Source organism: Oryzias latipes, chromosome 16, assembly GCF_053564925.1.
Source record: "Oryzias latipes strain Hd-rR chromosome 16, Olatipes_Hd-rR_3.1".
NCBI classification, from domain to species: domain Eukaryota; kingdom Metazoa; phylum Chordata; class Actinopteri; order Beloniformes; family Adrianichthyidae; genus Oryzias; species Oryzias latipes.
In genome coordinates this window covers 34,224,700-34,252,521 of record NC_136252.1, presented here as the reverse complement: position 1 = coordinate 34,252,521, position 27,822 = coordinate 34,224,700, and the positions used below count along the sequence as shown (strand labels likewise).

Below are 27,822 nucleotides of genomic sequence, written 5' to 3'. Positions count from 1 at the left end.
ACTGGTTTCTCATTAAATTCAGTTCAGCTTCCCAGCAGCTGTTTTCATCAAGCCGTCGATCCAGATCCAAATCTAGACTTGCTCAAAGGTCCAAACACGAGCGGTTAGACCCACAAAAACACACAAAAAACCCACAACGCAGATGACGACCCAACTGAAAGGTGGTTAATATTTGATCGGATTCTGCGTCTGTTCATTCAGTCATTAAAATATAATTTCGTTGGGCCAAAAATCTCTCAAACGGAATGAAGATTGGAATTAAAAAATGTCCTGCTGACTTTTGGAGGAATGAAAAAAACAAACAAACATGAGAAATGAGGGAGAACTCGTTTAAAAGAATTAAATAAACTTGAAACTACAGATGGAAAAGACACTTTCTGTTTAGTTCATGTTAAAACATTGAAAACTAGAGTTTCCTCTAAAATGCTTTAAAGGGCAAAGAAAACTATTTTAAATAATGTAATCTGCCGCTCTGATGTAATCTCTGTTAGTCCAGTTAAAATGGAATGTTAACAATTTCCAATAGAGGTCCCTTTGTTAATGTTAGTTTATGCATAATTAAGTGTTAATTAACTTTTAACAGCAGTGGAGGCCTGAATTAACTATTGTTGTCCATTCATCCTCATCAAATCATCCCTTTTATTGTTGTAGGAGCCATGAATGTGATTGTAATTCACCTTACTGCCAGTAGGCAGATTCTGTATGTAAAGGAAGACGTCACAGTGTTTGTCAGGTGTTTTGGCCCGGAATGGGCAAAGGGTTTTGACCGCAGTATCGCACGAGCGTAAGAACGCAGGCTGGTCAATGTCACACGCAAGTATGTATGTAAAACGACAGCAAATAAATGTCAATATCGCCATACAAAATGGGAGTGGACATTTAATGACTGGAGCAAACAGATGCGCGTCAACCTCACCTGGGTCAAAAACAACCTCAGTAGCTGAGTTGTAGGCTTAGCTCCTTCAATTGTGTTTCTGATGGTTCTGCTGCTTCCAGACAGACAGAGTTTCATTTTGGAGCATTTGGCATTTAGTTGGAGGTCGAGCGCAGTGACGGGGGGTGGGGGTGGTGGCAGGAAGGCAGCAGCGTGATAATTGACTCCGGAGCGTCTCCGAGGTCCGATGATCGGTACGCCGTCAGACTCCAGCCGCCCCCCGCCCGCGTGCTGCCGTCCCACCGTCCAGGTGTTAGGAGTCGGGCGGTGGCAGGGCGGGGCATTTGACGAGGGCTGTTGACATGAGCCGGGGGCCGGCAATGACCAATCTGGAGATCCCGGCAACTGTGGTGAGACGGCAATCGATGCTCTTCATCCCATGAAGACTCCTGCTGTGGTTGGACCGCTCGGACCTTCATTCTGGGCGACGGGGCTTTGCCCTTGCTGGGGGTCTCGGGAGGCAATGGGGTCTAAAACATTCAAATGTGTGGCGCTTTGATTATGCCCCTGCCTACCGGGGGGCGTCATTTTCCCACCTGACTGACTGACGGCCGCCGTCTACCTTCATGAACGAACCAAACATTTCCAAAAACAATAGGGCGACAGGAGCTGAATGATGAGACTGACCGAAGAGATGCCTGATGGCTGGAGGTTCCAGATCTGGAAATTCAAGCAGGAGTCCTGCAGATTGGGAGCAAAGAAAAATGTAAAGCTGAGGTGTGCATCTGATGGCGTTTGGTCATTTTAGGATTTAAATCCATTCTAGCTTCAGAGGCCAAACCTGAGGCTCCAGGATCTCGGCTCTGCTTCTGCACAGAAGTCGACCTCTAAAGCTGTTTATTACAGTAAAACGGGAGTTTAGTGGAGAGCAGCTGGAAGACCTTCGCTGTTGGGTTTTTGTTGCGTCCACCTTCCTCCTCCTCCTCCTCCTCAGGGTGCTTTGGAGACGGAGCAGCTTCACAAAACGTTTAATGAGAAGAATAAACTCAGGTTAGGCAGAAACAAAAGGAGGCAGACATGAAGGTATCTGATAAGTTCTGGAGCGCGTGGGCGGATCTGCTGCTGGAATGGCAGACGAGGCTAAGCAGCTTGTTTTTTCTGGTTTGTGTGTTAGGCGGCTTTGTGTTTGCAGGTAAGCAGAGGGGCTTTCTGAGGCGAGAACATCCCTTTGTGGTATGAAGAGCGAGCCTCTTTTGTTGGAGCTCGCTGTCAGGGTCCGAGTCGCCTCATCTGCAGGTTCCTCTGCTGTTTTACTCTCATCTCTGTCCTCAACCCAGCTGCTTATATTTAGCATAAACACGTACATTTAACATGAGTGATGTGCAGCAAACCCCACTGTCAGAACTGTCATCGCCTCTGCAGTCTGCTGACTTTGACATCAAGAAACGTCTGCAGACTGGACCAACTCCTGTCCCCTCCCCCCCTCCAGGAAAGATGCGGCGGCAGCGCCTGGTGGTTCAGGCGTCGCAGGGCGACGGCCGGCCCTGTCCCTCCCAGGTGGAGCAGTGGAAGCCCTGTCCTGTGCGGCCCTGCTTCCGCTGGCAGTACGGCGCCTGGTCCGAGTGTCGGGTGGAGGTAGGTTCATGAACCACAGCGGGAAAAACGCCACAACGCCAGACCCGTGAAACGCCGTCCGTCTCCACGAAAATCCAAAAACTGGATCCTACAGAAAAACAAAAGTCTTCTCTGCAGATGAACAAACTTCTGACCAAATCAGTCTTCTTCCCGCTTTTTTTCATGTCCCCAAACTGTACAGCTCTTTAGAAAATGTAAAGGTTTTACATTTTCTCACTTCTGTGGGAAATTTATATCAAAATGAACAAAAAAAAACTGTAATCAGGCCAAAGACCTGGAAGCATTTTGACCCCATCAACTCTTGACCCCACAGAAGTTAGCTTCAAAGGACGGAGAAGATGGCGTTTAGGTAGAAGGTCACGTGGTTGCCGTGGTTTCTGATGATCCATCAGAGCATTTGGTGCCAAACAGTCTGGTGCCTTGGTGCCTTCCAGCTGCTTTCAGCCACCAGAAGTTCTACAGAAAGTTTTGAGGCTGTGATTGGTGGACAGAACATTTCTCCTCTCCTCTGTCAGAGCGTGGTGTGTGGAGAAGGCGTGCGCTACAGGAACCTGTCCTGCTTCGTGTCGGACGGATCCGCAGACGGAGACTTCATCATGGTGGACGAGGAGCTGTGCAGCGACCTGGAGCTGGCCGTCAACGGAGACGAGCAGATCCACCTGAAGGAGCCCTGCACCCTTCCGTGTCCGGGTAAGACCGCCGGGATTCTGGCTCCAGTAATTCACCAAACGCCCCCCGTCACTAGGACGGAGCTCTGAAAGCAAACATTCCCATTGCACTTGAACGCAGCATGGCCACGGATCACGTTTGATCTTTATGAACACAAAACGGTCGGTATTACATTTTCAAGTCAACATATTGAGATCAAACTTCACATCATTTACTGAATAAAGCCTGAGTTGTCAGAATAAGAACAACAAAGTTGATTTAATGTTATAAAAAGAAGGGTCTTTATGAATAATTATGGTCAAAAAATAAACATAAAGAAATCGATGCCAAAGAAGAAAAACGTTTCTGGAAATGTCTTTTCTTTTGCTTTCCAAGAAAAACTAAAACATTTAGTTACTTAAGTAACTACCTACCAATTAACTTTACTTAGTGTCAATATTGACTTTTTTTACACCAAACTTTGATATTTAAAATGTACGCATTAAAAAGATAGTACCGAGTATTTATCCAAACTGATCATTTGTCCAGAAATGGGAATTTTCTTTTTACGGAATCAAACTTGCTGCTGTTTTCGGGGTAAACCTGTTACTCCATTTTGAAGAGTGACAGGTTCGTCAGCCTATCAGAGGTCAGGAGAGATGAGAGGGTGGGCTTACAGGCTGCAGGCCCAAACTCAGTGACTTTATTCTTTTTTTTGCACATCCGAGTTTGTCCTGTTTATTGTATCTGAAGTCGCTGCAGTTTGGTGACGGAATCACTGACTGTATACGATACTGGACTGAGTAACCCCGCCCCTCTGCTGTTCCGAACAGGAAGTGCCCGCTGGCTCCAAGAAGCCAAAATCCCTTTGACTGATACTCAGTCATTCAAATCATATCGAACTTTTTTTATAAAAAGCTCGAAGCACTTTAAATATTGGTCAGAGTTAGCATTCTTTCTCTGATTCCTTTCATAAACATGTTCTTGATAATCCTCCTTTTAATAAATATTTATGCTTTAGTTCAAGTTATTAAACTTATTAACTGACCAATCATGTGCCTCAATAAAAGTAGGTGGAGCCTGCTGGCCCCCATGTCCAACGTTACAAAACCATTGAAAGATTTCGTGTAGCCCACTTTCAAGTGTAAGGGTGTGGCCTTCCAACAAGCTCACTCCTGATTGGTAAGAGTGGTTGCCATAGAAACGTTGACTCAAACCAACTCGGACGGATCATTGCATCCTGATGCCTGGTGGTGTCAGTATTGTGAACAAATGGCGACTGATTTGACATCATTTTGGTGAAGTAAAGTATTTTCTCTCTCTCGCTCAGTCCAGTTCCCGAATACAGTCGACGGCCAGAACTCTCAGTGAACTTTTCAGCTTTGAACCAGAATACTGAACAGAAGGAGAACCAGAGCGTGTGTGTCTGCTGTTTGTCTACATACTGTCAGCATGGGTTTAACCGCCTTAAAGGTTGTTTTTTTCTGTCATTCTGGGGTTGGAGTTAAATAACTGTGTCTGCAGGTTCACTCCTGGTTTGTTGCTTTGCTTTGTTGTTGCTGTTTTGGGAGCAAAGAGACCTCAGAGCATCGATCTGGCTTATTGACAGAGAAAACTATTCATGTTTCAAAAAAGCCCCAGCATCCGTTGGTGTTGGAGCTCAGTGTCTTTATGAGGTCTCAGTTTAGAAGATCAACCGAAGGCCGAGTTAATGGACTGTTGTGCGCAACGCTCTGTGAGACCCTTTTGCAACAATTGATCCACTTGGTTGGCGTTCCACTGCCGCCTTTTGCAGTAACCTTATCCCCTCAAGACTGAGTCACAGTGTCGCCCTCTCGGTGACTCACACCCAAAGTGTGAAACCCTCTGAAGGCTCCTCCTCCGAGGCGGCGGTCAGACGACCCCTTGGAGCAGGCCTCACGTGGAAAAAAACAAAAACCATCAGGCCCACCTGCTCCTCCATTATGCGAGCTGTGACCCCTGCAGATGAGTTTGCTCCACGGATACAGTGAAGCGGCGCACAAGCAAAGAGCTTCAAATGTGCACACATGTGAGGTGAAGCCGCTGCAAGCCAGACCTGTGTGAGCAAGATAACCCAAATCCTCAGGGCTTAAGAAAAACAGACTGTGACCCGATCACGCAGAAGAGAAATCTGTTGGGTTCTGCACCAGGAAGTGTCGACTCGACGCCTTTCCTCGCCTCACATTTAAATGGAGCTGCTGATTGAACATCACTGGTGCTGATTATAGGTGAAGTTCAGGAATAAAGACTTTAACACAACATTTCTCATTCAAAAACCAGCAGCAGTGATTTCTTTATTGCAACGAATCATTGAGTGTGAGTAAAAATACAGAGAGAGAGAAAATAATTAGACATTTCCAAGACTGGAGTGAATTGAAATTCTTGTTCTTTGAAGTAAATGAATAGGCAGAAGCCTTTGAAACAACAGTCAGAGTTATTTTTATTGATCCAGAAGAAGAAATCTATTCTGGCTTCCAGAGTTAACTCCAACCAATGGAAAACCTTCCAGAAGGTTTCCAGGTTACAGTGAGTGGAAAGCAGAACCAGATCCTACCGATTCTGCATTAAGTCTTCATCTAAAGCCGTAGTTCCAGCTGTCCGTGTGGGTGGAGACGGGCTGTCTACGCGTGAAGAACAGGCAGAACCGTTCAGGTCAGCGGTCCCCAACCTTTTCAGCGCCACGGACCGGTACGACGTCAGACGGAGATTTCACGGACCGCTCTTTAAAATATGATGAGTGATTATTGTAGCAACGCTACCATGAAGGAGGAACAGAGACGTGACAATACGAACCCTGAGCTTTTATTTTGACACGCATGACATTGTACATCGTACAGGTGTGATCATCCTCTCCCCTTCCCACACTCTTCTTCTTTCTTCTTTCTCTTTCGGCTTTTCCCATCAGGGGTCGCCACAGCGAATCATCCTTTTCCACCTCACTCTATCATGAACATCTTCTACCCTAACATTAGCCAACTTCATGTCCTCTGTTAAGACATCCAAATATCTCCTCTTTGGTCGTCCTCTTGCCCTCCGGCCAGGCAGCTCCATCTCCAACATCCTTCTACCAATATATCCACTATCCCTCCTCTGAACATGTCCAAACCATCTCAGTCTGGCTTCTCTGACTTTGTCGCTAACACAGGCAACATGAGCCGTCCCTCTGATGTACTCGTTCCTTATCCTGTCTAACCTGGTCACTCCTAAGGAGAACCTCAACATCTTCATCTCCGCTACCTCCATCTCAGCCTCTTGTCTCTGTCTCACTGCTACCGTCTCTAACCCATAGAGCAGAGCTGGTCTCACCACTGTCTTGTACACCTTTCCTTTGAGTCTTGCTGGCACTCTTCTGTCACACAACACTCCTGACACTTTCCTCCAACCGCTCCAACCTGCCTGCACTCGCCTCTTCACCTCTTTTCCACAATCCCCATCACACTGAACTGTTGACCCCAAGTACTTAAACTCCTGCACCGTCTTCACCTCAGCCCCCTGTAACCTAACGCTTCTACCTTGATCCCTCTCGTTCAGACACATGTATTCTGTCTTACTACGACTGACCTTCATGCCTCTTCTTTCCAGAGCAAACCTCCACCTCTCTAGCTGTTCCTCCACCTGCTCTCTACTCTCACTGCAAATTACAATGTCATCCGCAAACATCATTGTCCAGGGAGATTCCTGTCTTACCTTGTCTGTCAGCCTGTCCATCAGCATAGCAAACAAAAAAGGACTCAAAGCTGATCCTTGGTGTAGTCCCACCTCCACCTTGAACTCCTCTGTCTGACCTACAGCACATCTCACCACCGTCATACTTCTCTCATACATGTCCTGAACTACTCTGACATACTTCTCTGCCACTCCAGACGACCTCATACAGTACCACAGCTCCTCCCTCGGCACCCTGTCATACGCCTTCTCTAAATCTACGAACACACAATGCAGCTCCTTCTGACCTTCTCTGTACTTTTCCATCAACATTCTCAAAGCAAAAATGGCATCAGTGGTGCTCTTACGGGGCATGAAACCATACTGCTGCTCACAGATCTCCACCTTCTTCCTAAGCCTGGCTTCCACTACTCTTTCCCACAGCTTCATTGTGTGGCTCATCAACTTTATTCCTCTATAGTTGCTGCAGTTCTGCATGTCACCCTTGTTTTTAAAGATCGGGACCAGAACGCTTCTCCTCCATTCCTCAGGCATCTTCTCACTCTCTAAAATCCTATTGAACAACCTTGTTAGAAATTCCACTGCTGTCTCTCCTAGGCACTTCCATACCTCCACAGGTACGTCATCAGGACCAACGGCCTTTCCGCTCTTCATCCTTTTCAGAGCCTTCCTAACCTCATCCTTTCCAATCTCTGCTACTTCCTGCTCCACAACAACCACATCTTCCTCCCTTCTTTCCCTGTCATTTTCCTCGTTCATCAGCTCCTCAAAATACTCCTTCCATCTTTTCTGTACACTCTCTTGGGTTGTTAGCACCTTTCCATCTTTGTCCTTAATCACCCTTATCTGTTGCACGTCCTTCCCATCTCTGTCTCTCTGTCTGGCTAGCCTGTACAAGTCCTTCTCTCCTTCCTTTGTGTCTAACCTGTCATAAAGCTCATCGTAAGCTTTCTGTTTGGCCTTTGCCACCTCTCTCTTCACTCTACGCTGCGCTTCCTTGTACTCCTGTCTACCTTCCTCAGTCCTTTCTACATCCCACTTCCTTTTAGCCAACCTCTTCCTCTGGACGCATTCCTGTACTTCCTCATTCCACCACCAAGTCTCTTTACCGTCTTTCCTCTTTCCAGATGACACACCTAGCACCTTCCTACCTGTTTCCCTGATAATCTCTGCTGTAGTTTTCCAGTCCTCTGGAAGCTCATCCTGACCACCCAGACCCTGTCTCAACTTCTGCCTAAATTCCTCACAAGTTTCTTCATTCTGTAGCTTCCACCACTTGGTCTTCTTTTCTGTTTTCCCTCTCTTCTTCTTCCTGACCTCCAGAGTCATCTTACACACCACCATGCGGTGCTGTCTGGCTACACTCTCTCCTACTACCACTTTGCAGTCATTAACCTCTCTCAAATGACCTCGTCTACATAGGATGTAGTCCACCTGAGTACTCCTACCTCCACTTCTGTATGTCACTCTATGTTCCTCTCTCTTCTGGAAGTAAGTATTGACTACAGCCATTTCCATCCTCTTCGCAAAGTCCACCACCATCTGTCCCTCCAGATTCCTTTCCTTCACACCAAACCTGCCCATCACCTCCTCATCACCTCTATTGCCCTCACCAACATGCCCATTAAAGTCTGCTCCAATAACAACTCTCTCTCCTCTGGGGATACCCTCTATGACCTCATCCAACTCACTCCAGAATCTCTCCTTCACTTCTAACTCACAGCCAACCTGTGGCGCATACCCACTGACTACATTCACCATCACCCCTTCGATTTCTAACTTTAAGCTCATCATCCTGTCTGAGACTCTTTTCACTTCTAGAACACTGTTTACAAACTCCCCCTTCAGAATCACTCCTACCCCGTTTCTCTTCCTATCAACACCATGATAGAACAGTTTGTATCCTCCTCCAATACTACGTGCCTCTCCCCTTCCCACACTCATGGTGTAAAAAAGATATGTCTATTTAATGTAGCTTTCTTTATTTTGGGAGTGGAAGGCTCCTCTCCTGTCTCCTGGCTGAGCCTTTTCGCCTTGGCAAAGAAACTTTCCAAAGACGTTTGTTTTTTACTCATTTTGCTAGCTCCTGGGTTTTATTTTAGCAGTAACCTATCACATGACGGTGGAGAGCGCCTTGGCCTGCGTCAAAAGTGACATAGACGGATGGAACAGAGAATCGGGCAATTTTTCAAAATAAAACATCTTTCAGATTCCGAAATAGATAAAACGGAAGTAATATATATATAAGTACCAAATGACCCACGGACCGGTCGGCGGCCTGGGGGTTGGGGACCGCTGTTGTAGGTGACCCGCAGGAAATACCAAGAGCCCGTAAAGAGAGGATGTTCATGCATGTTTTGCTCTACGTCATTGCTGAACACTTGAACAACCCGTAAGGGGAAGTAGCCCATTAGCACTGTGCACGTGATACGTGCGCGTCCTTTGTGTGGACGTCCTATGGACACTGACGTATCACATGCACACTGTGCGTGCAGCATCCCTCTTCACTGTGCGTGTGCGGTCAGTACGTAGACGGTACCTACACCTCACTAACGACTAGACGGTGGCGTAAGGACGGCGTACGACAGCATCACCCGTACGTCATACGTGCGTGGAACTTCCCTTAGCCTCACAAATACTTCACAATACACTCACCACACACAACAATGGTACGTTCCACACAAATAACAATGGGTTAAAGGCTATAAATCCTGTTTCTCTTTCTTTATTCCAGCATCTTTCACCATTTTTCGTTTAACTCCTTCTACAATTTTTCATCTATTCAAATGTTCAGCTCTTTCAGCTTTTTCCAGATATGACTTTTGGTCCTTCAAATCCTTGAACTTTTCTAGATATTTCAGGATTTCTGCCTCCATTGAAATAAATGGGGAATCCTTGGTGCAGAAGCTCGCTGGTTCGATACCCGGCTCTGGCATTTTTCACAAACATATCGTTTTTGTGCTGTTTTCACTTTAAATGGTCAACTTTGATCATTTATTTGTTTTTTTTAGCCAATTATTCTCCAACAAGTTTCATTTTCATTCAGCAACACAACATTCAACCCTGCAGTTTCTTCTGGAAAAGCAGCTCCTTCTAGTTTCTTTAATGATCAATTTTCAAACGGTTGATACATCAGTGAATTAAAAGGGATGCTACCTATAGGTCAACGTTCAACTGGAGTCACTTTGACTCTTTCATAAACCAACGGTTGGTGTTTTTGGTTTGGAACAGTTCAGAGAACACAAAGTCCGATTTTGTATGTACAGCCTGAAAACAGACAATAAAGCCTGAAATGTGCATACATGTACATTTACCCAGACTTTTCATTGGACAGGGTTAATTGAACGCGCGTCTCCGGGCCCGGTGTGAATGTGGCATAAGATGTGGCTGAGGCTCTGGGTTTGTTTTACGGGTCTCAGCTGTCTTCATAGGTTGTTTTTGAAAATAAAGGTCATTTCTCTGATCGGGGAGGGGATTGGTTGGACTCTGCAGTTTTTCCCCACTGGTCAGGCTTTGGTCTACTGACTTGGGACATCATTCCTGGACCGTCAGACCGTTACCCCTCAAACTCTCTAAGGCCAATAAAGTGTTTTTTCTCAGTCTTTAACCCCCCCAGCACAGGAATATAAACTCATGTCTGCAGGAAAACTATTTAATTCACTTGATTTACAGTCAGTAGAGACTATGCCAGATGAAAAATAAGATGCAGAAAACCTGCGAGGTCTGAAGGTTCAGGTTTGTGTCCTCTCTGCTAACAGAAGCAGACACTTTCCCTTTTTACTGGGCGATCCCCCTGCAGCGCATTAGTTCACCATGTGTGCACATATTTTCGGCACGAGCAGTCACAGCGGGGAGGTAACCCTCAAACCTGGCACCACAGGACGAGCCCCGTCTATCCCATCAGGGAACCACCAGATTCCAGTCCAGGACCAGCACCTGCTGCACAAATCCACAGTTCATTCTGGAAGGTTGATGATGATTTCTAAGACCTTCTGCTGATGCACCGTCTTCGTTGAGCGAGTCCCTGCTTATTGCACAACGAGTATTTCTCATTTTTAGAAAAAACAGTGTCATGGGAAATTGGGAGTTTATGAAAGGTTTGCCAAAAATCTCAGTCTTTGGCCTCTGACTCGTCGGGAAATCCACTTCATGCGTGGGTGACGAGCAGTGATTACCTGCTTTGAGCCTTGGTTTTGGAAAACAAAAGGATTTCTGTCAAATTAGAGGTGAAATGTAAATGAGCGAGACTCTTGAGGTAAACAGCATCACATTCAGGCAGGAGCCGGTTTTTGGCAGCTTTATTAGGTCAGAAAAGATAGTTTTAACATTTTAAACCCAGCTCCACTGCTGCTGGGAGAACACCAAATAAAGACTTACTGCAAAAGCAAAAAGGATGGAAAGCGTAGGAGAAACCAGAAAAGCTGTCCAGACAATCCTTCAGTGATTTAGAAATGAGTCCAGCGACGTTTTCTGTCCAAGTGCTTCAAATATTTGACGACTCTTCAAAGATTTTCATGGAGATGAAACGAAAGGAGGAATGATTGGAGACAAACTCTTTGAGCAGATGGATGAACTTTAGCCGGATCGCTAATGAGCTCGAGACGGCAAACCTGATCAGACAGCGAGCGGCGCCGAGACCCCCTGTGCGGCGCCGAGAACCCCTGTGCGGCGCCGAGACCCCCTGTGCGGCGCCGAGACCCCCTGTGCCGCTGGACTGAAACACAGGAAGTAGCTTCTTCAGAGAACCTCTCATCTCTGTGCAGAACAGTGTTCTGGATCGCACCAGGGGCCCAAAGAACTGGACCTTTTGTCTGGTCTGTCAGTCATTCAAGAGCTGCAGCTCACCAGCCATGATCTTAACATGTTCCACATCATGTCCCTAACCATGTTCCTGGCTGTGCTTCTATCTTCCTAATCATTTTCCTAACCTGTGTTCCAAAAGTTTTCCGCACCGTATTCTTAACCATTTTCCAGACCAAGGCCTATTTTATACACATGTTCCAAACCCTGTACCCAAGCATGTCCCAAACGTGTTCCAGATCATGTTATTAACCACGTCCCAAACGTGTTTGCAGCCTGTTCTAAACCAACTCTTCCTTCCCAAAATGATCCCTCTGACAGAGGGATCTGTTTTGGGTCATCCTGCCATGAAGGGATGAATCGTTCTCCTTTGGAGGAGGAAGTCACCGCTTCAGATAAATAAACCTCTGCTGTGGATCTCCATCTGCCGTCGGGAACCTCCATCTGCCGTCGGGACCCTCCATCTGCCGTCGGGACCCTCCATCTGCCGTCGGGACCCTCCATCAGCTTTCGGGACTCTCCATCAGCCGTCGGGACCCTCCATCAGCAGTCGGGACCCTCCATCTGCCGTCGGGACTCTCCATCAGCCGTCGGGACCCTCCATCTGCCGTCGGGACCCTCCATCAGCCGTCAGGACTCTCCATCAGCCGTCAGGACTCTCCATCAGCCGTCGGGACCCTCCATCTGCCGTCGGGACTCTCCATCAGCCGTCAGGACTCTCCATCAGCCGTCGGGACCCTCCATCAGCCGTCGGGACCCTCCATCAGCCGTCGGGACCCTCCATCAGCCGTCGGGACCCTCCATCAGCCGTCAGGACTCTCCATCGTTTGGTTACCTCCACCTTGTGGTCCTTCAGCTGCAGCCCAGATGATCTGTTCTAAGCTCACTTTCTGAAACGGCTCGTGAAAGTTGAATTCAAAAAGAAGCAGAAAACTGCAGGACTCGCCTGAAGCTCCTCAGACAGGTCTGTCAGGGGCCAAAGGGAACAACCGACCCACAGGAAAATCACGGAGCTCTTCCCACACAAGATGGTTTTTGAAACCATCAGAAGGATTAAAAAACGCCTCAAACGAAGACGGAGACACAACTCAACAAGTCTCTGTCCTTCCGTCTGGGTTTCTGGCGTCAGAACTCCTGCAGTTGGTCCTCATCAGAACGGTTTAGGCTCAGAAGACGTCTGATTAACGGCTTTTGCTTCAGTCTTCTGCGGACAGGGCGAACAGGGCGGCGTTGATAATGACACGCCTCCTCTCTGCTCCCCGCCTGAAGGACACTGCGGTTCTCCTCCCTGTTCATCTGTCACTCAGAGGTGGTTTGTTGGAGGGACGTGATGCAGATACACCTGTGGATGGAATGACAGGAAGTGCCTGTTTGTTGTTTTGTATTTCTCATGAACTAACGGTTGCTGTGAATCTACATGGGTTTTTCTCTGCAGTCGTTTTGCCTGGGAGCCATAAAGGCGATTTGTTGTTGGAGCTCTCAAATCTGCTGTTTTACCCGATAAGTTGGATCAGATTTTTGTTTCACGCAGTCAAATAGTTGTGGATGTTTTTGGCTTTGAGCAACCACACATGGACAGTATGTGGCGCCCCCTACTGGTTTGTTTTCTTTTCTTTTTTTACATCGCAGCCGCTGTCGGCGGCAAACGTTCCTTAAGCGACCAACGCTGTTCGACCGTTTGCCCACTTCACATCATTCGAGCAGATTCTGACGTGGATAAAAACGGCAATTTGCAAATTTGACAGTAAATTCACAGAAAAACTGTAAGACGGGAGCGAACCGTTATCCTTGACAGGGGGGAAACATTTGGAACTTTGTTAAAGAAATGTTTAATTTGTAGGTGAAATGTGGAAACAGTTACACAAAAAAAGTAAATATCTTAATGAAAATGAAATAAATAAAAAGAATCTGGTTCAAAAGCACTTTTTCTGTTTTTTTTTAATGTAATCTGAAGATCCCATGTAGAAGAGCTGTAGGGAAATCACCTTATTTGTATTTATTCAGGTACGTTTTGAGTTCACAGTCGTATCAATATTTAAGACACTCTCTGGAAAATAGGGATAAAACTTAGACATATAATTTAAAAACTGATGGTTTTTAACTATTAATGAGCAAAGAGTCCTGGGTTTTTGAACTGAACTTGCATTGGTGTTCCAGGTGAGTGTTACCTGATGGAGTGGTCGGACTGGAGCTCCTGTGTCAACATCTGCGTCAAAGAGGCCGGGGTGGACTTCGGCTCGGTCCAGGTCCGCTCTCGAGCCGTGCTGGCCCAGGAGCCCGAGAACCTGCAGCTCTGCCCGGATCAGGTGTGGGAGTCCAAACCCTGCACAGGTAAGTCGCCGCCATCAGAGTCTGCGTTTGCTGCTCATAAACGCCGACAGGAGGTCTGAAGAGAAACAAATAATCCGGTTTATTCTCAATCTGAACAAATAAAAGCTCCTTAAAGCCGGTCCAGACTTCTCCATAGACTCCACCCCTCGATTTTTATCTCCATGGTGACTCATGAAGCTGGAATGGATGAGCAGGGATTGTTTCTTAAATTTCTGATGACTTTAGACCAAATTCGGCGAGCTGGGGTAAAGTTTGACCTCCGGCCGAAGAAGGTCGACTTCGGCCCTCAAACTCCAACTGGAACAGCTGTGGATGAAGCTCAGAAGTGTTTTTGAGTTGGGCTTGAGCTGAGGTGACCGAAGCGTCGGGGCAGACGTCCAGAAACTCGCCCTTTAAGACCCACTTCCATTTAAAAAAGTGTGTCTGGTGTTTTTCTTAACTTCTTCTTGTGGCGTTTTTCTGATGATGGAGGACATTTATAAACTAAGATTAAAATCGGAAATACATTGAAACAGGGGGGGCAACTTCACGGAGACTTTCTGTCTTCAGGACCTCGATCTTTTTTCAGAAGGTGACAGTACGCGGTACAGACGGCACAGGTTTAACCCTTTGGTGGATCTGAGGCGCCGCCATCTTTTCGTAGAGCAGAGACCTCGAGGTCCCGCCTGCGGCCTTCGTCCCAGAGGTTAGCAGAAACCCAGAGGAAGACCGGTTCTGACCCAGGATTCAAACTCCGCCCCCTCCCCCTGCGTGTGAGCGGCCTTGTTTTTGGGGTCGGGTGCTGCTTTGCTCGCTGAGTCAGGTTCTGGTAATTGAGGAAATCCCGCTTTAATTTGCTGCTGCGATCCATGGCGCTCCCCAGGCGACTTCATCAGCCGGCGCCGTGCAGCTCTGGTCACGAATCATGACAGCAGCCAGAGCTCGCCCTGTACAGTACCCCCCACCCCTCCCCACCCCACCACCACCAGCAGCAGCAGCAGCCTGACCTGATTTCTCCACATCACTCACGGCGGCGGCGGGGGGAGTGCTTTGATGTCAGACTCGCTTGAGAAAAACAAAAGGCAGCGTCCCAGTTACACACTTGAAGGGTGAACTAATTCCCTCCACGTCTGCCTCTGCTGCTGCAGGGACGGAACTCGGGTCACATGATCCAAAACACTGAAACAACGACCGAAATGAGATCGACACGGAGCGATTACCGGGCCAGAATATCCCAGAAACCACGCAGAGGGCCCACCCTCAATCACCCTTCCTTCCCCCCAAAAAAAAAGTTTTTTCAAGACAGCGGCTTTTCTGTTGGTTTTATCTCCATAGCAACCATTTTATGTTGTGGTCACCTGGGGGTGATGAACAGGTCAATGTTATTTTTAGAAGAATCGACAAAAGTAAACTTTGGAATTCCTTAGCAACGGAGGTTTTTTGTTAACCACGCCCACATTCCTAATGTATTCATAGTGTATGCCGTGTCATTTTGTTTAGCTTGAGCCAATGATTCGTGTAACATTTTCATACCACGGCAATGTGTGAGCAACAGCGAAAACGCCACTTTTGTGAAATCGCCACGGTAACAGACCCTTTTTTTTTTCAGAATTACGCTAGAGGGGCTAGAAGACGATAGCTCAAAAACCTTTAGGACAAGTATACATTTTAAGACGGTACTAAAGGTGCTCTAAACATGGCCCCCAAGCGGTGGGTCCTGTGGCCATCCCATAACAAGGTCAACACGCCCTTTGATCATCCCCGACACGCGTGTTTTGAGCCCCACAGTTCACAGCGGACATGTGATGCATTCTTGAAGGCGCACATTGTGTTCACACTAGATGAGCAGGGAGGGGCTTCTTCTGCTTGTTTTTCTACCATCTACTAGCTCAACACCTCCAGCTGGAAGAGTCTCGGTGTGAATCTGGGGACTCTGGCTCGCAGCTCTATTCTGATACATAAAAGATTCGGTGCCCGACAATTCCAGCCGGACACAAACCACAGTGATTCCTTTCTGCTTCATGAACAATTGTTGGATTAAAGGGGACGATTGGTCAAAGTTTGGTATCATTGGGTGTTCAGTGGCTGCAGGTCTGACGCATGTGCGTAGCCACACGTGAAGGTGTAAGTTCTAAACATGGAGGCCCGTTTACTTAGACTGTTTGGGAAGTTGCTGCTGTGCTGAGGGCCACATGAACACGGCTTAGGAGGTTTTGGCCCCCTTCCGTTTCTGCTGTTGGTTTCTAACACTATGATGTCATCTTTTCTTTTTTCGTGTAAATTTGGGTGAATTTTAGCGTATATGGCGGGGGGGGCAAAATTTAGTCTGAAGCGCGAAGCAAGAAAAAAAAATTGGGAACTTGAATATAACTTTATGGTATTTTAGACAGAATTCTAAAAGTTTTCAGAAGTTGAAATGGATGAAAATTCATAAAAGTTTTGTTTTGGAGGCATTTATGTGGATGAAAGAACGTTTGTCATTCTGCACATCTCTCCCTTTGAACTCTGTGAGATCGTCTAGCCTTCAGAGTCTCTTCTGACTCCTCCTTTGGCTCCTCCTCTGACTCCTCCTCTGACTCCTCCTCTGACTCCTCCTCTGACTCCTCCTTTGGCTCCTCCTCTGACTCCTCCTCTGGCTCCTCCTCTGACTCCTCCTCTGACTGCTCCTCTGGCTCCTCATCTGACTCATCCTCTGACTCCCCCTCTGACTCCTCATCTGACTCCTCCTCTGACTCCCCCTCCGACTCCTCCTTTGGCTCCTCCTCTGACTCCTCAGTTTGACTCGTCCTCTGGCTCCCCCTGTGACTCCTCCTCTGGCTCCTCCTCTGACTCCTCCTCTGACTCCTCCCCTGACTCCTCCTCTGACTCCCCCTCTGACTCCTCCTTTGGGTCCTCCTCTGACTCCTCCTCTTACTCCTCCTGTGGCTCTTCCTCTGACTCCTCCTCTGCCTCTGACTCCTCTCCTGGCTCCACCTCTGAGTCCTCCTGTGGCTCCTCCTCTCACTCCTCCTCTGACTCCTCCTGTGGCTCCTCCTCTGACTTCTCTTCTGACTTCTCCTCTGGCTCCTCCTCTGAGTCCTCCTGTGGCTCCTCCTCTGGCTCCTCCTCTGACTCCTCCCCTGACTCCCCCTCTGACTCCTCCTTTGGCTCCTCCTCTGACTCCCCCTCTGGCTCCTCCTCTGAGTCCTCCTGTGGCTCCTCCTCTGGCTCCTCCTCTGACTCCTCCCCTGACTCCCCCTCTGACTCCTCCTTTGGCTCCTCCTTTGACTCCTCTTTTGGCTCCTCCTCTGGCTCCTCCTCTGACTCCTCCCCTGACTCCCCCTCTGACTCTTCCTTTGGCTCCTCCTTTGACTCCTCTTTTGGCTCCTCCTTTGACTCTTCCTTTGGGTCCTCCTCTGACTCCCCCTCTGACTCCCCCTCTGACTCCTCCTATGGCTCATCCTTTGACTCCTCCTTTGGGTCCTCCTCTGACTCCTCCTGTGGTTCCTCCTCTGACTCCTCCTCTGACTTCTCTTCTGAGTCCTCCTCTGGCTCCTCCTCTGACTCTTCCTCTGACTCCTCCTCTGGCTCCTCCTCTGACTCCTCCTTCATGCTAAAGGATTGAGGAAGAAGCTGCAGAGGTGCAGCCAGACTGGACTCAGAGATCGGTCCGATCATCTCTGCAGACCATTTTGGCTGCAGTCATGATCACATGACTCCACAGGGAGGTCCAAGCCTTCTCTGAAAAAGTCACAGCATTCCTGACAGGAAGTCATTACGATTGAGTTTAAAAACCAGAGCTGGGCATCATGTGACCGCCGCCGGTTGTCCAATCATAACTGAGCTTCTTCCTTGCTGATGTTTCTGCTGGAAGGCCTCAGCGTTTCCATCTTCTGCCTGCAGGGGGCGAATGCTACCAGTACAAGTGGTTCGGCAGCGCCGACTCCCCCGGCGCCTGGTGCCAGCGCTCAGACGGACTCAACGTCACGGGTAAGAGGACTTTTGGTTAAATGACACTGAGCGCCCAAAATAAGTGAGGAGAGACGACTCATCAGAAAATAACCTCCAAACCGGAATGTCTCACTCCTGGATGTGATGTCACACCTCCCTTCACTGTTTCCCCTCAAATCTGACATCATCTGATCCAGCAGGGAAGACAGGAGTCAAACCAGCAACCCTCAGTGCTGCAGACGTCTGAATCCGCCTTTTCGACTTTCAACAGGGTTTAAACACCCAAATGAGCTTCGTTTGGAAACGTAAAAGGCTGCACGGTGGTGGAGTGGTTAGCCCTGTCGCCTCACAGTGACTGGCTCGAATCCCGGCTGGGTCCTTTCTGTGTGGCGTTTGCATGTTCTCGGCTTTCCCCGCATTCGGATGGATAGAAAATTGAAAGCCATTTGCAAGTGGTAAAAAAAACTTTGTGACATCACTTCCTGTTTGTGTGCACAACGCTGCGGTTTGAAGGTTTGTGGTGGGAGGAGCCTGATGAGGACACATTTCTATGTGTGCAGCCTTAGATTCCAACATTTCATCCATTTTTCTGAACCCGCTGGATCCCTTTTTTGGGTCACATGGGTTGCTGGAGCCTATCCAGGTTGGCTGAAGGCGGGGCTCACCCTGAACAGGTTGCCAGTCTGTGGCAAGACCACGCTTTCACGCACACACCCACCGCACACACACCCAGGGGGAATGCAGAGCCACTCATAAACTGAAGAGTTTTCAGTCTGTAGGGGGAAACAGGAGTTGTTGGAAAAGCCCGCCAGGGCCTTTTCTTTGGCGCCGCGAGGCAGACGCGCTAACCACGGCACCTCCGAGCAGCCCTAGATTCAGACTAAAGTAGACCATTCTGGTCAAATGCGATATGTTTGTGTGCGTGAGAGGTCGGTGTGTCCATGCGAACCGCTGATGGACTGATGTTCAGGCGCCGTCCTTCCCGGGACGCCGCTCCGCTCGCCACCACGTCCATCAGCTCAGACCCATGAGCTTCACTTGTGCCGCTGGCGGTCTCAGCTGAACCGGATCCGGCTTCCGTTCCGTCTGCTGAAGACGCAGGCGTCTCTCTGCCAGGTTGTCAGTTGGATTCCTCATGAGCCTGGTTCTGTTCTGCAGGTGGATGTACCGCCGCCAGTCCTCCGGTGGACAACAGCTCCTGCGACCCTCCGTGTCTGATGCCCAAGTCTTTCTGCAGTGAGGTGAGTCTGGGCTCTCGTCGCAACACGCCGCCGCCAAATTCAGCAGAGACTCTGAGCGTTCAAGTCCACCATCCTGCTGCGAATCCTTGGTCGCTTCCAGAACGTCTGGTTCTGTTGCGTGGGCTCCGTTTTGGGTCAAAACCTCAGAAGAACCATGTTTGCTGCGCTTGAAGTCTTAGCTGCGCAAACGCAGACGCATACGTGGTCATTGATCATCACCGGCATGGACGCTCCTACAGACAAATGTTCTCAACCTAAACCTCACCGTTCAGAAGCAGGAAGAGACTTCACGTCCTGCTGTAGAACATTCCCTTTGTCTTAAATCCCCCAACTATAGATGTGAAAGTTGAAAATAATAATAATGAAACCTTCATAAACTAACAAACTGAGGATTCACCTTAAAGGTGCAAATTAAGTTTTTTTTCATGGTTTCTTTGAAAACACATCTACTTTTAAAATACCTACTCCAACAAAATGGGTGTTTTTGAGAAGCAGAAGAAAACATGCCGTTTGAAGAAGATCGTATTTGTGACATAGAAACTACGCTGGGCGGGGCCACAAGCTCCCTGCTCTAGCGTCCCATCAATGGGGAGGGAAAGGGGGGGCGGGGTTGCTCCACACCAACTCGGCGTTCGTTAAAAGACCAACGGCGGACGCTTTGAGAACAGATGATCGCAGTGGGACTTTAAGGGATCCATCGCCTTGATGACACGCTTGCTTAGATCTTTATTGATGATTCCCAAATTCCTGCAGATGAGAAATCCGTCTTTAAACTCCAGAGGAGTCCAGCCTCTCCGCCTTACGGAGGTTAAAGGTTCAATTCTGGAGTTCTGGCCGATGCTAGTTCTTCCTTCCTGCGTCTGCTGATCCACAGACCCAGAAGCTCTTCAAACAGCTTATTGTGTTTTTATGCTTGTTGGGGTCAACGTTTCCTCATTTTTAGTGACCTTCATGTCTGTGCCTCACTGACCGACGGTTCTAGGTGAGTCGGAGACGCAGGTGAGGAGAAAACGCAGTTTTGCACACATCCACAGCTACATTTTGATTCAAAACGCTCCAGGATTCACATCCAAATCAAACATCTCCATCATCACATTCACTTTCCTCTGGTAAATACGTCAAATAGGTAAATACGTTTTCTGGATATAAGGACCTGACAGGAGAACGCAAATTTTTTTCGACTGCTCCTGATTCACCACAACGTGAACAAAGAAGTACCCAAGGAATGCAGATGTAACTGTGATCCTGTGTATGTTTGTCCTCCATCACCCAAAGAAAATACCACAAAAACGGGTTAAAAGACACCATTTTCATCAGTTTATTCATGTTTGAAACAAAAGAATGAAAACATCTATAAAACATCTGAAATCCAGGCTCATCTTCATTTACTGAGCTGCTTAAATGTGTGACGTTTGTGAGTTTATGTGTTTTTCTGTTTAGACACACAAACTGCTAAAACAAGGAAACAAAAAGTGTTGAATGTTAACACACACTAAGGACAGATGGAGGCTCCGCCTCACACTGACACCCCCTTCCACCCCCCAGCAAAGACCTGCCTCTGACTCTCCTCTGTCTGTGGCTCTGCTGCCCCCTGCAGGCGGGTGTCTGCATGTGCGAGGAGGGCTTCACGGAGGTGCTGTCCCCGACGGGACAGCTGAGGGAGTGCGCCCCCATCCCCGTCCTGGAGATCCCCACCGCCGGAGACAAGAAGGGGGACGTGAAGACCAGCCGAGCCGTGAACCCCACCCTGCCCAGCACCCTCCAGCCGGGACGCAGCGGCCGGACCTGGTACCTCCAGCCCTACGGTCCAGGTCAGAGCGGAAAGACTCCATACGAGTCTTCACTCGTTCAGAGGAGGGGGTTCACACCAGGATCCGCTCAGAGGGAATTTAAAAAAAAAAGAGCATTATTTCAAGAACCATATCAGTGGCCTAGTGGTAGAGTGTCCGCCCTGAGACTGGAAGGTTGCGAGTTTAAATCCATACCATTATGGGGTTGGTCAAATGTGGAGAACACAGGTGTGTGGCAGCTGACGGGACTTGAACCGCCGAGCAGACAGAATGTTTTTCACCATTTGATGCTTCACTGTGGTGATGATGATGATGATGAAGATGTTTACCAGCATCTTCACTGGTGAGCCCCATCTTCTACAAATCGTTTGAGTTACACATTCAACCCCCCCCTGAGGGAGTAATCTGTGGGATTATGTGGTAATTCTGATGCCTCTAAACTCAGAGTGAACTTTCCAACACAAAGGTTAGAAAATGACGGCATGTATCATTGTTTTCTAGAGGTTAGTGATCAAATGCTGTAATTTATCCGTCAGATCTTTAAGTCCGGGTGGTTTCATCAAATCTGTGGGTTCATGTGAAAAAATATTTGCCCCCTTTTTCCTGGAGAGGTTCTGCCCCCTCCAGCATATTCACTGAAATCTTTGTTTGACCTGTCAGGGTTTTTCGGTCCTGGGGGGGACCAAATCAGCAGAGGAAGGCAGTGAACCCGTCCACCTATCAGGTCTTTAGTGAGGCTTCAGGAGCTTCAGGGGCTTCAAAGGGCTTTAAGGGGTTCAGATGCTTTTTGGGCTTTAAAAGCTTTTGATGCTTCATGGGCTTCGGGGGCTTCAGAGGCTTCAGGGGCTACAAAGGGCTTAAAGGGGTTCAGATACTTCAGAGGCTTTTTGGGCTTTAAAAGCTTTTGATGCTTCAAGGGCTTCGGGGGCTTCAGGGGCTTCAAAGGCTTTATAGGCTTTAGATACTTCGGGGGCTTCAAAGGCTTCAGGAGCTTTAGGGGCTTCAAGGCCTTTAGAGCCTTTAGATTCTTCATTGGCTTCAGCAGCTTCAAAGGCTTCAAGGGCTTATGAGGCTTTTGATGCTTCATGGGCTTCAAAGGCTTTAGGGGCTTCAGGGACTTCAGCTGCTTCAGAGGCTTCAGAGTTCAGAATCATCCCGCCTAAAGCTGAGATAGATGAAGGACAAAGATCTAGAGGTCAGACAGATGGATGGATGAAGGTACAGACGCTCCAAAAGGTGCTTTCAGGTTTTTTAACATTTAGAAGAATGTTAGGAATCCTTCCATGCTTCCTTTGTCAAGTCTGGGAGGTGAACCTCCAACCCCTCAGCTGCTCGCTCCACTGAGGGGGGGTTCAGGGGAAAAGGCGGTCTGATGGAGCAAAAGACGGATGAAGATCTGAACGGAGAAGAAAAGATGGACATCCAGATAGGAAAAGGATGGATCTTGGAGCAGTTTCAGGAGGGGGGGGGGGGTGTTGGGAGCAGGTGGTGCTGGTGGAGGCGGCGTCCCGCCCCCAAACGCCGCGAGCTTCGTGTTTGCTGTGACGGAACTGACCCGGCTCCTCTTCCACAGACGGGAAGCTGAAGATGTGGGTGTACGGGGTCGCGGCCGGGGCCTTCGTGCTCCTCATATTCATAGTGTCTATGATATACCTAGCCTGGTGAGTCCAACCAGAAGCCCCCGCCTTCGTCATCATTCATCATCATCACCCCCCCCCCCCCCCCCCCCCATGGTGTTTTCAGAGCGTCACCTCCATCTTTTGTTCTACCCCCCCCCCCAATGCCTCGCTGGCCCCGGCGAGAGCAGCACCTACTGTGTCCAGCTGCACCGCTCCCTGCAGGCCCAGGACGCCAACGGGGCGGCGATGTGGGGGGGCCGGAACGCTCACGAGATGGTTTACACCTGCCCAGAGTGCCAGGAGCCGGCTCACAGCAGCTGCAGCAGCTAAAGTGGACCCCCCCACACCGCGTCTGCAGCGTGAACCCCGAGTTTGCCCCGTCAGGGTCCGGAAGGACTAGATGAGTGGCGGCGCAGGTGAGGACGGAGCGGTCTAGAAGACCCCCCCTCTTAGCTGTTAGAGCTCAGATGAGCTAGTCTGTAACCCCCACCACTCCCTAAACTACCACCCTTACGTTCAATCGGTGCTGAAACTGGTCTGTTCAGAAGGTCAAAGTGGATTCAGATCTGAAACCGTCTGAACGTTTCTGTTCAGACGGTTTCTGTAAAAACGCTTTGATTCGATAAAGTTTATTGAAAAAAAGGACGTTGGTTGTTACCACAGTTATCGTAGAGTTTCCAAACCCCGCAGAGCCACTTCAATACCCGTTTCCCAGTCGTCCCTGCACCTCCAGGCTCCCAGCAGAGAGAAAAACCCATAAGCTCACCAAGTAGAAGACTTTAACCACAGAACTAGAAGAGTATCAACGTTTCTGGAAAAAACGTAACGACCTAAAGCAAAGAACAATGAACTTGATGTTAAAAACATTTTGTCAGTCATTTTTCTGATGGAAGAAGTTTTTGCTTAACTTTATTTCATATTTTTAAGCAGAAGTTTAATTTGTGATGATAAGTTTCAAGAGTCAGACGAGGATTTAAATCACAACATTTACAGAAAGTTTGAAGATAAATTTATCTGAAAAAAAAAGTCATTTTAGTCTTAAATAGTTTTGGTTTAGAAATAAGCATGTAGTTGTTACAGTTGAAACAAAATCATTTGGAGCATAAATTGTAGAATTTTTCTACTTTAAAGATATAAAACTCATTTTTAAGCTAAATGTGCTTATTTTTAGACATAATATTTATACATTTAAAATATTTCTCTGTGATATTAATATTGAATTGAGACTTAAAATGTCAGGACGTCACAATTTATGTAAGAAATCTCACCAAACAAATTCTACTAAATTAATCAGCAGATTACAAGAAAAAACATCTTTTCTATGTTTTAAACTTGTTTTGAGAAAGACGATAAAAGGAGTTTAATATTAAAGAAGAACCTTGTTTCTATACTTTTATTTTGTTAGAAAGTAAATTGAAAAAATAATTTCCCTAAATGCTGACACTTATGGATTTAAATAAAGGTTGTTTTTGGTTTCTTTGCTAAACTGTTGACATTTTTGCTTAATTTCAGTTTTTTTTTAACCAAACCTGAAGCAGCTCCTCATAACAGCTCCTATTAACCCAGACGGAGTCGAACCGACGTTTAGAAGGCAGATTTAAAGTTATAGGAAAACTTTGAAAGGATGGAGAGAAATGCTGAAGGCGAGAGGGAAGTGTTTAAAAAAAATAAAAAAAGAAGCAGAAACTCTTGAGTTTTAGCCTCTGACCTTTTCCAGCTGCTCCTTACAGGAAGACGCAGTGCAGCCTTTTAAGTTTTAAAACACGCAAAGACGACAATAATAAAAACCTAATGTGGAGACGACGGCTTCATCCGAACCGGAAGGAAAACATTTTTACAAATCAACCAAATTCAGAGCCACAGGAATGCAGAAGTGCAATGCTGCCCCCTGGTGGATGGGTGATAGAACGCAGGACTGACATGCATTTCACTTCTTTGGTTTCAAATCCAGCTCCTTATTGGGGTAGGGGGCACTTCCTTTTGTCAGAAATCCTTGCCCCACCCACTTTTGCTTACCTGAATCAGGTGTGAAGCAGAGGAGCAGGACTCCTGTTGAAATTTAAAAAACGCCTCATTTGATGGAAAAAAACAAACTATTAGCAGATAAAGTCCAAATTTGAGCTTCTAGGTCAGGGGTGGGCAAACGTTTTGACTCGTGGACCACAAAGGTTTCTAAAATGTGACGGACCAGGAGCAGATATGTGGAGTGTTTCGGTAATCCACCTTATTAAAGGGAAGAAATAAACTGGAATAACTCAAATGTTGATTAAAACTATTGTCATTTTGGAGTTTTTATTTCAACATTTGTGGCTCTTATCTTCATTTTAGTCCCAGTTGCATCGGTGGATTCATGTTCTTCAGGGGTAAAAAAAACAAGTTTAGAGAAATGCTTCTTAGTTTCTGTGCTTTTGGAATGATCGGGAAAATGTCTGACTCAGAAAACACGCACGAACGTCAGAAAGTCGACAAATATTTCAACATCACATCAATAACTTTCTGCTCCTAAAAGCTCCATTTATGTGTAGACACCAGGGAAAATAAGACAAAAACAAGGAATGGGGGGGCCACATCAAATAGTTTAATGGTAGTTTACCCACCCCTGACCTACAACAAACAGATCCACCTTAAACGGTTTAAGGTGGTTTTGCTCTCCTGGCTGTTCTTCATCATTTGGTTCGGATTAAAAAGTCTTTTTTTGCTGCTCAGATCTGAGGATCTACAGCTGCCAAACCGTGGTTCTGATGGGGCGTTTATGGTCAGAAATGCAGCAGCTGCTGGCGTGTTTGCGTGCTCTCTGCATTCAAATGAAGTGGATCACATGGATCCTCAGCAGCGCGGCGAAGCCTGTCTGACGGGACCACGATTCTCTCCGCCGCCGCCGCCGCCAGCGGCTGGCGTCAAAACTCTGGAGACTTTTCTGCTGAGAGGAGAAGCATCTGTTTGAGAGAAACTGACACTTTATATCTGAATATCGGTTAATTGTCTTGTTTTTGTTCACTTTAAAACCCATTTCTTGGCATTAAAAAAGAGGAGAGCTGTCAGTCTGATTAGTTTCAGTCCTTTGGGTTTAAACATTGAAAACTTGAACTTTACTAAACATAAATAAATGTTCACAAAATAAATAAAGAAAGGATTCAAAACTAACATTTGCAGGTCGGAGCGGACATTTTTACTGTTTGACTTCAACATAAAAGTCCTGAAAACACTGAAACTGCTCCGACTTCACTCAGCTGCACCAAAATGTGACAAAAACTGTGGCTTTATATTTTAAAACCTGACATTTATTTGATAAAAACTTAAAATAACTTCAATCAAACTCCATCTGGAGGCTTAAATAAGTGAACGTCAGATTTCTCTCATCTCTTCAGGAAAAACTGTTGAAGAAAAGACAGGAAATGAGGAAAAAGCAAATCCATCCGCCCTTTCAGAGTAAAATAACCCCACTTCCTGTCGCCGTAACAACCCACCGACCATGAACATGACCTTCATGTTTCAGCTTTACGTCGATGGGTGACACATCAGTAACGTCAAGTGTTCCTCGTCAGCGTAGCGCCGCTTTTCTCTCGTTACCGGTGAAGCTGAAGCTCTGGTGTCTAAAGGGTTAAAGGTTCTGATTCCCCTCCGTTTGGGTTTCAGTTCGTCTTCTGTGGTTCCGTCACTCACCGGACTCCCTGAGAGGGTTTTGGTTTTTTTCTCTCCACACTAGTTCACCAGAGAACCTGTGCTGTGACCGTGTCCACCTCCGTTTTCCGTTCACCCCCCATCCTGCCCCCTCGCCAGCATTTTCTGCCGCCGTCTGTGTTTTTGGCGCCGCCCTAACCGCACTTTGATCTCTCTCACACAGCAAAAAGCCAAAGAGACCTCAGAGACAGAGGCAGCAGAACAACCGACTGAAACCTCTGACCCTGGCCTACGACGGAGACACGGACATGTAGCGGTCGCAGCCCTCCGCCCGCTTCACGCCGGCGCCTGGGACGTTTGCAGCGTGAACGGACTCGGCGGTGGCGGGAAATCCTCTCAGCTGAGGCGCCTGAGCTCACTTCACTACTCTGTTTTGGTCTTATTCTGGCGGGGTCTTCCTGACCTCCACACAGCTCAATGCCTTTTTTCTTTTTTTTTTTGCCCTTGAAGCCTGGGTGAAGCAGGCGGATGCAGCTGGTGTTTTTTCCAGCTCCCCCCGTCCCCCCACCCCAACACACATGCTTCTCTGCTGAAAACGCTGAGTAGCTGGAGGCTTAGGATGCTCTGACGATTTGTATGTTGCCAAAAGTCACCGCAGGGAAGAGGAGGAGGAAAATCTCCTTGAAAAGGTTTGGATTCTTTCAATCCTCATTTGGGTTTCTACTCAAAGCTCTTTTTCGGTCGGGAGGGGTTCCTCTCCTTTCATTCTGCCTGATTCAGAGTTCTGTTTTTGTGGGATAAACCGATTGGAGGGATGTCGAAGGAGGACAGCCGCCGCCGCCGCCGCCGCCTGTTGGCCTCCACCCTGCTTCCTTTCAGGCTCTACTTTGCACTATATTAGTGCAGCATGATATGCACACGTGACTTCTACCTTCTAATGCCATAAAAACACTGCCTCTTCCACAAACGGAACCGCCGCTCAGAGACTCGGACGGGAAGCGCCCTCCTGTCGCGGCGCCGGCCTCCGCTGGATTCCTGTACAGCTTTCAGTTCCACGGCGGAGTTTCTGGTCGTTGTAAAGTACGTTTCTGTGGTCTGTGGAGTTTGTCCGGTGTCCCTAATTCAACCCCACCCCACCCCGACGCTGGCGACTGATCTGTTCAAAATCCCCCGAAGCCGTCAGCTCTGCCTTACTGACCGTGACGGCGAGCGTCCGGCCCGACCGGCAAACATGAGACGCTGTGGACAAACATCTGATCAGTCCGCAGCGTTGCCGTGCATCATGGGAGCTCTGGTTCTGCAGGAAAAACATCTGAACAAACGAGGAGAAACTGCTGCGGAGAATGTTTCCTGTATTCTGGTGGGATTTGTAAATAACTGCAATTTTTTTTTATTTTTATGAAAAGAAAAACAAACAAACGGGTCTGTGTACGTTTATTTTGTATCTCACAGAAAACGTCCGTCTGACTGTTGCACAGTGGGTGTATGATATCGCTGAGTGTCGTAGTCATGATGCAAAAGCTGGATGTTCTTCAGAAAACAAGCAGCGGGATGGGAGGGGCCTGAGGAGACGCCGCTGTTTTGTACAGGTTGTTTATTTGTATGGAAAGAATTACTGACAATAAACAAGGAACACGGTTGTAAACAGAATGACCGGGTCATTTTTG

The 27,822-nt window shown here is 47.7% G+C and overlaps 1 protein-coding gene and 1 long non-coding RNA gene across 4 annotated transcripts in view; one reads left to right on the top strand and one right to left on the bottom strand.

The window, feature by feature from the left end:
• thsd7ab (thrombospondin, type I, domain containing 7Ab) overlaps positions 1 to 27,805 on the top strand; it is a 197,276-nt gene extending 169,471 nt beyond the window's left edge. The window contains exons 25-32 of the mRNA XM_078933641.1: positions 2,364 to 2,509; positions 3,025 to 3,199; positions 13,802 to 13,975; positions 17,837 to 17,923; positions 19,043 to 19,125; positions 20,723 to 20,936; positions 22,489 to 22,576; positions 26,379 to 27,805. Of these exons, the coding sequence (XP_078789767.1) occupies positions 2,364 to 2,509; positions 3,025 to 3,199; positions 13,802 to 13,975; positions 17,837 to 17,923; positions 19,043 to 19,125; positions 20,723 to 20,936; positions 22,489 to 22,576; positions 26,379 to 26,469 (1,058 nt within the window). The 3' untranslated portion in view covers positions 26,470 to 27,805. The remainder of the gene's footprint in view (positions 1 to 2,363; positions 2,510 to 3,024; positions 3,200 to 13,801; positions 13,976 to 17,836; positions 17,924 to 19,042; positions 19,126 to 20,722; positions 20,937 to 22,488; positions 22,577 to 26,378) is intronic.
• Positions 11,127 to 27,822, bottom strand: part of LOC144984618 (uncharacterized) — a 43,255-nt gene continuing 26,559 nt past the window's right edge. Inside the window, exons 1-3 of one of the 3 annotated variants that reach the window (XR_013648418.1) lie at positions 24,243 to 24,349; positions 13,813 to 14,030; positions 11,127 to 12,986 (exon numbers count right to left, since the gene is read on the bottom strand). This is a non-coding gene — a long non-coding RNA (uncharacterized LOC144984618). Of the gene's footprint in view, positions 12,987 to 13,812; positions 14,031 to 14,961; positions 15,171 to 24,242; positions 24,350 to 27,822 lie in introns of those variants that run through there. The other 2 variants (XR_013648417.1, XR_013648416.1) reach the window with 2 other exon arrangements.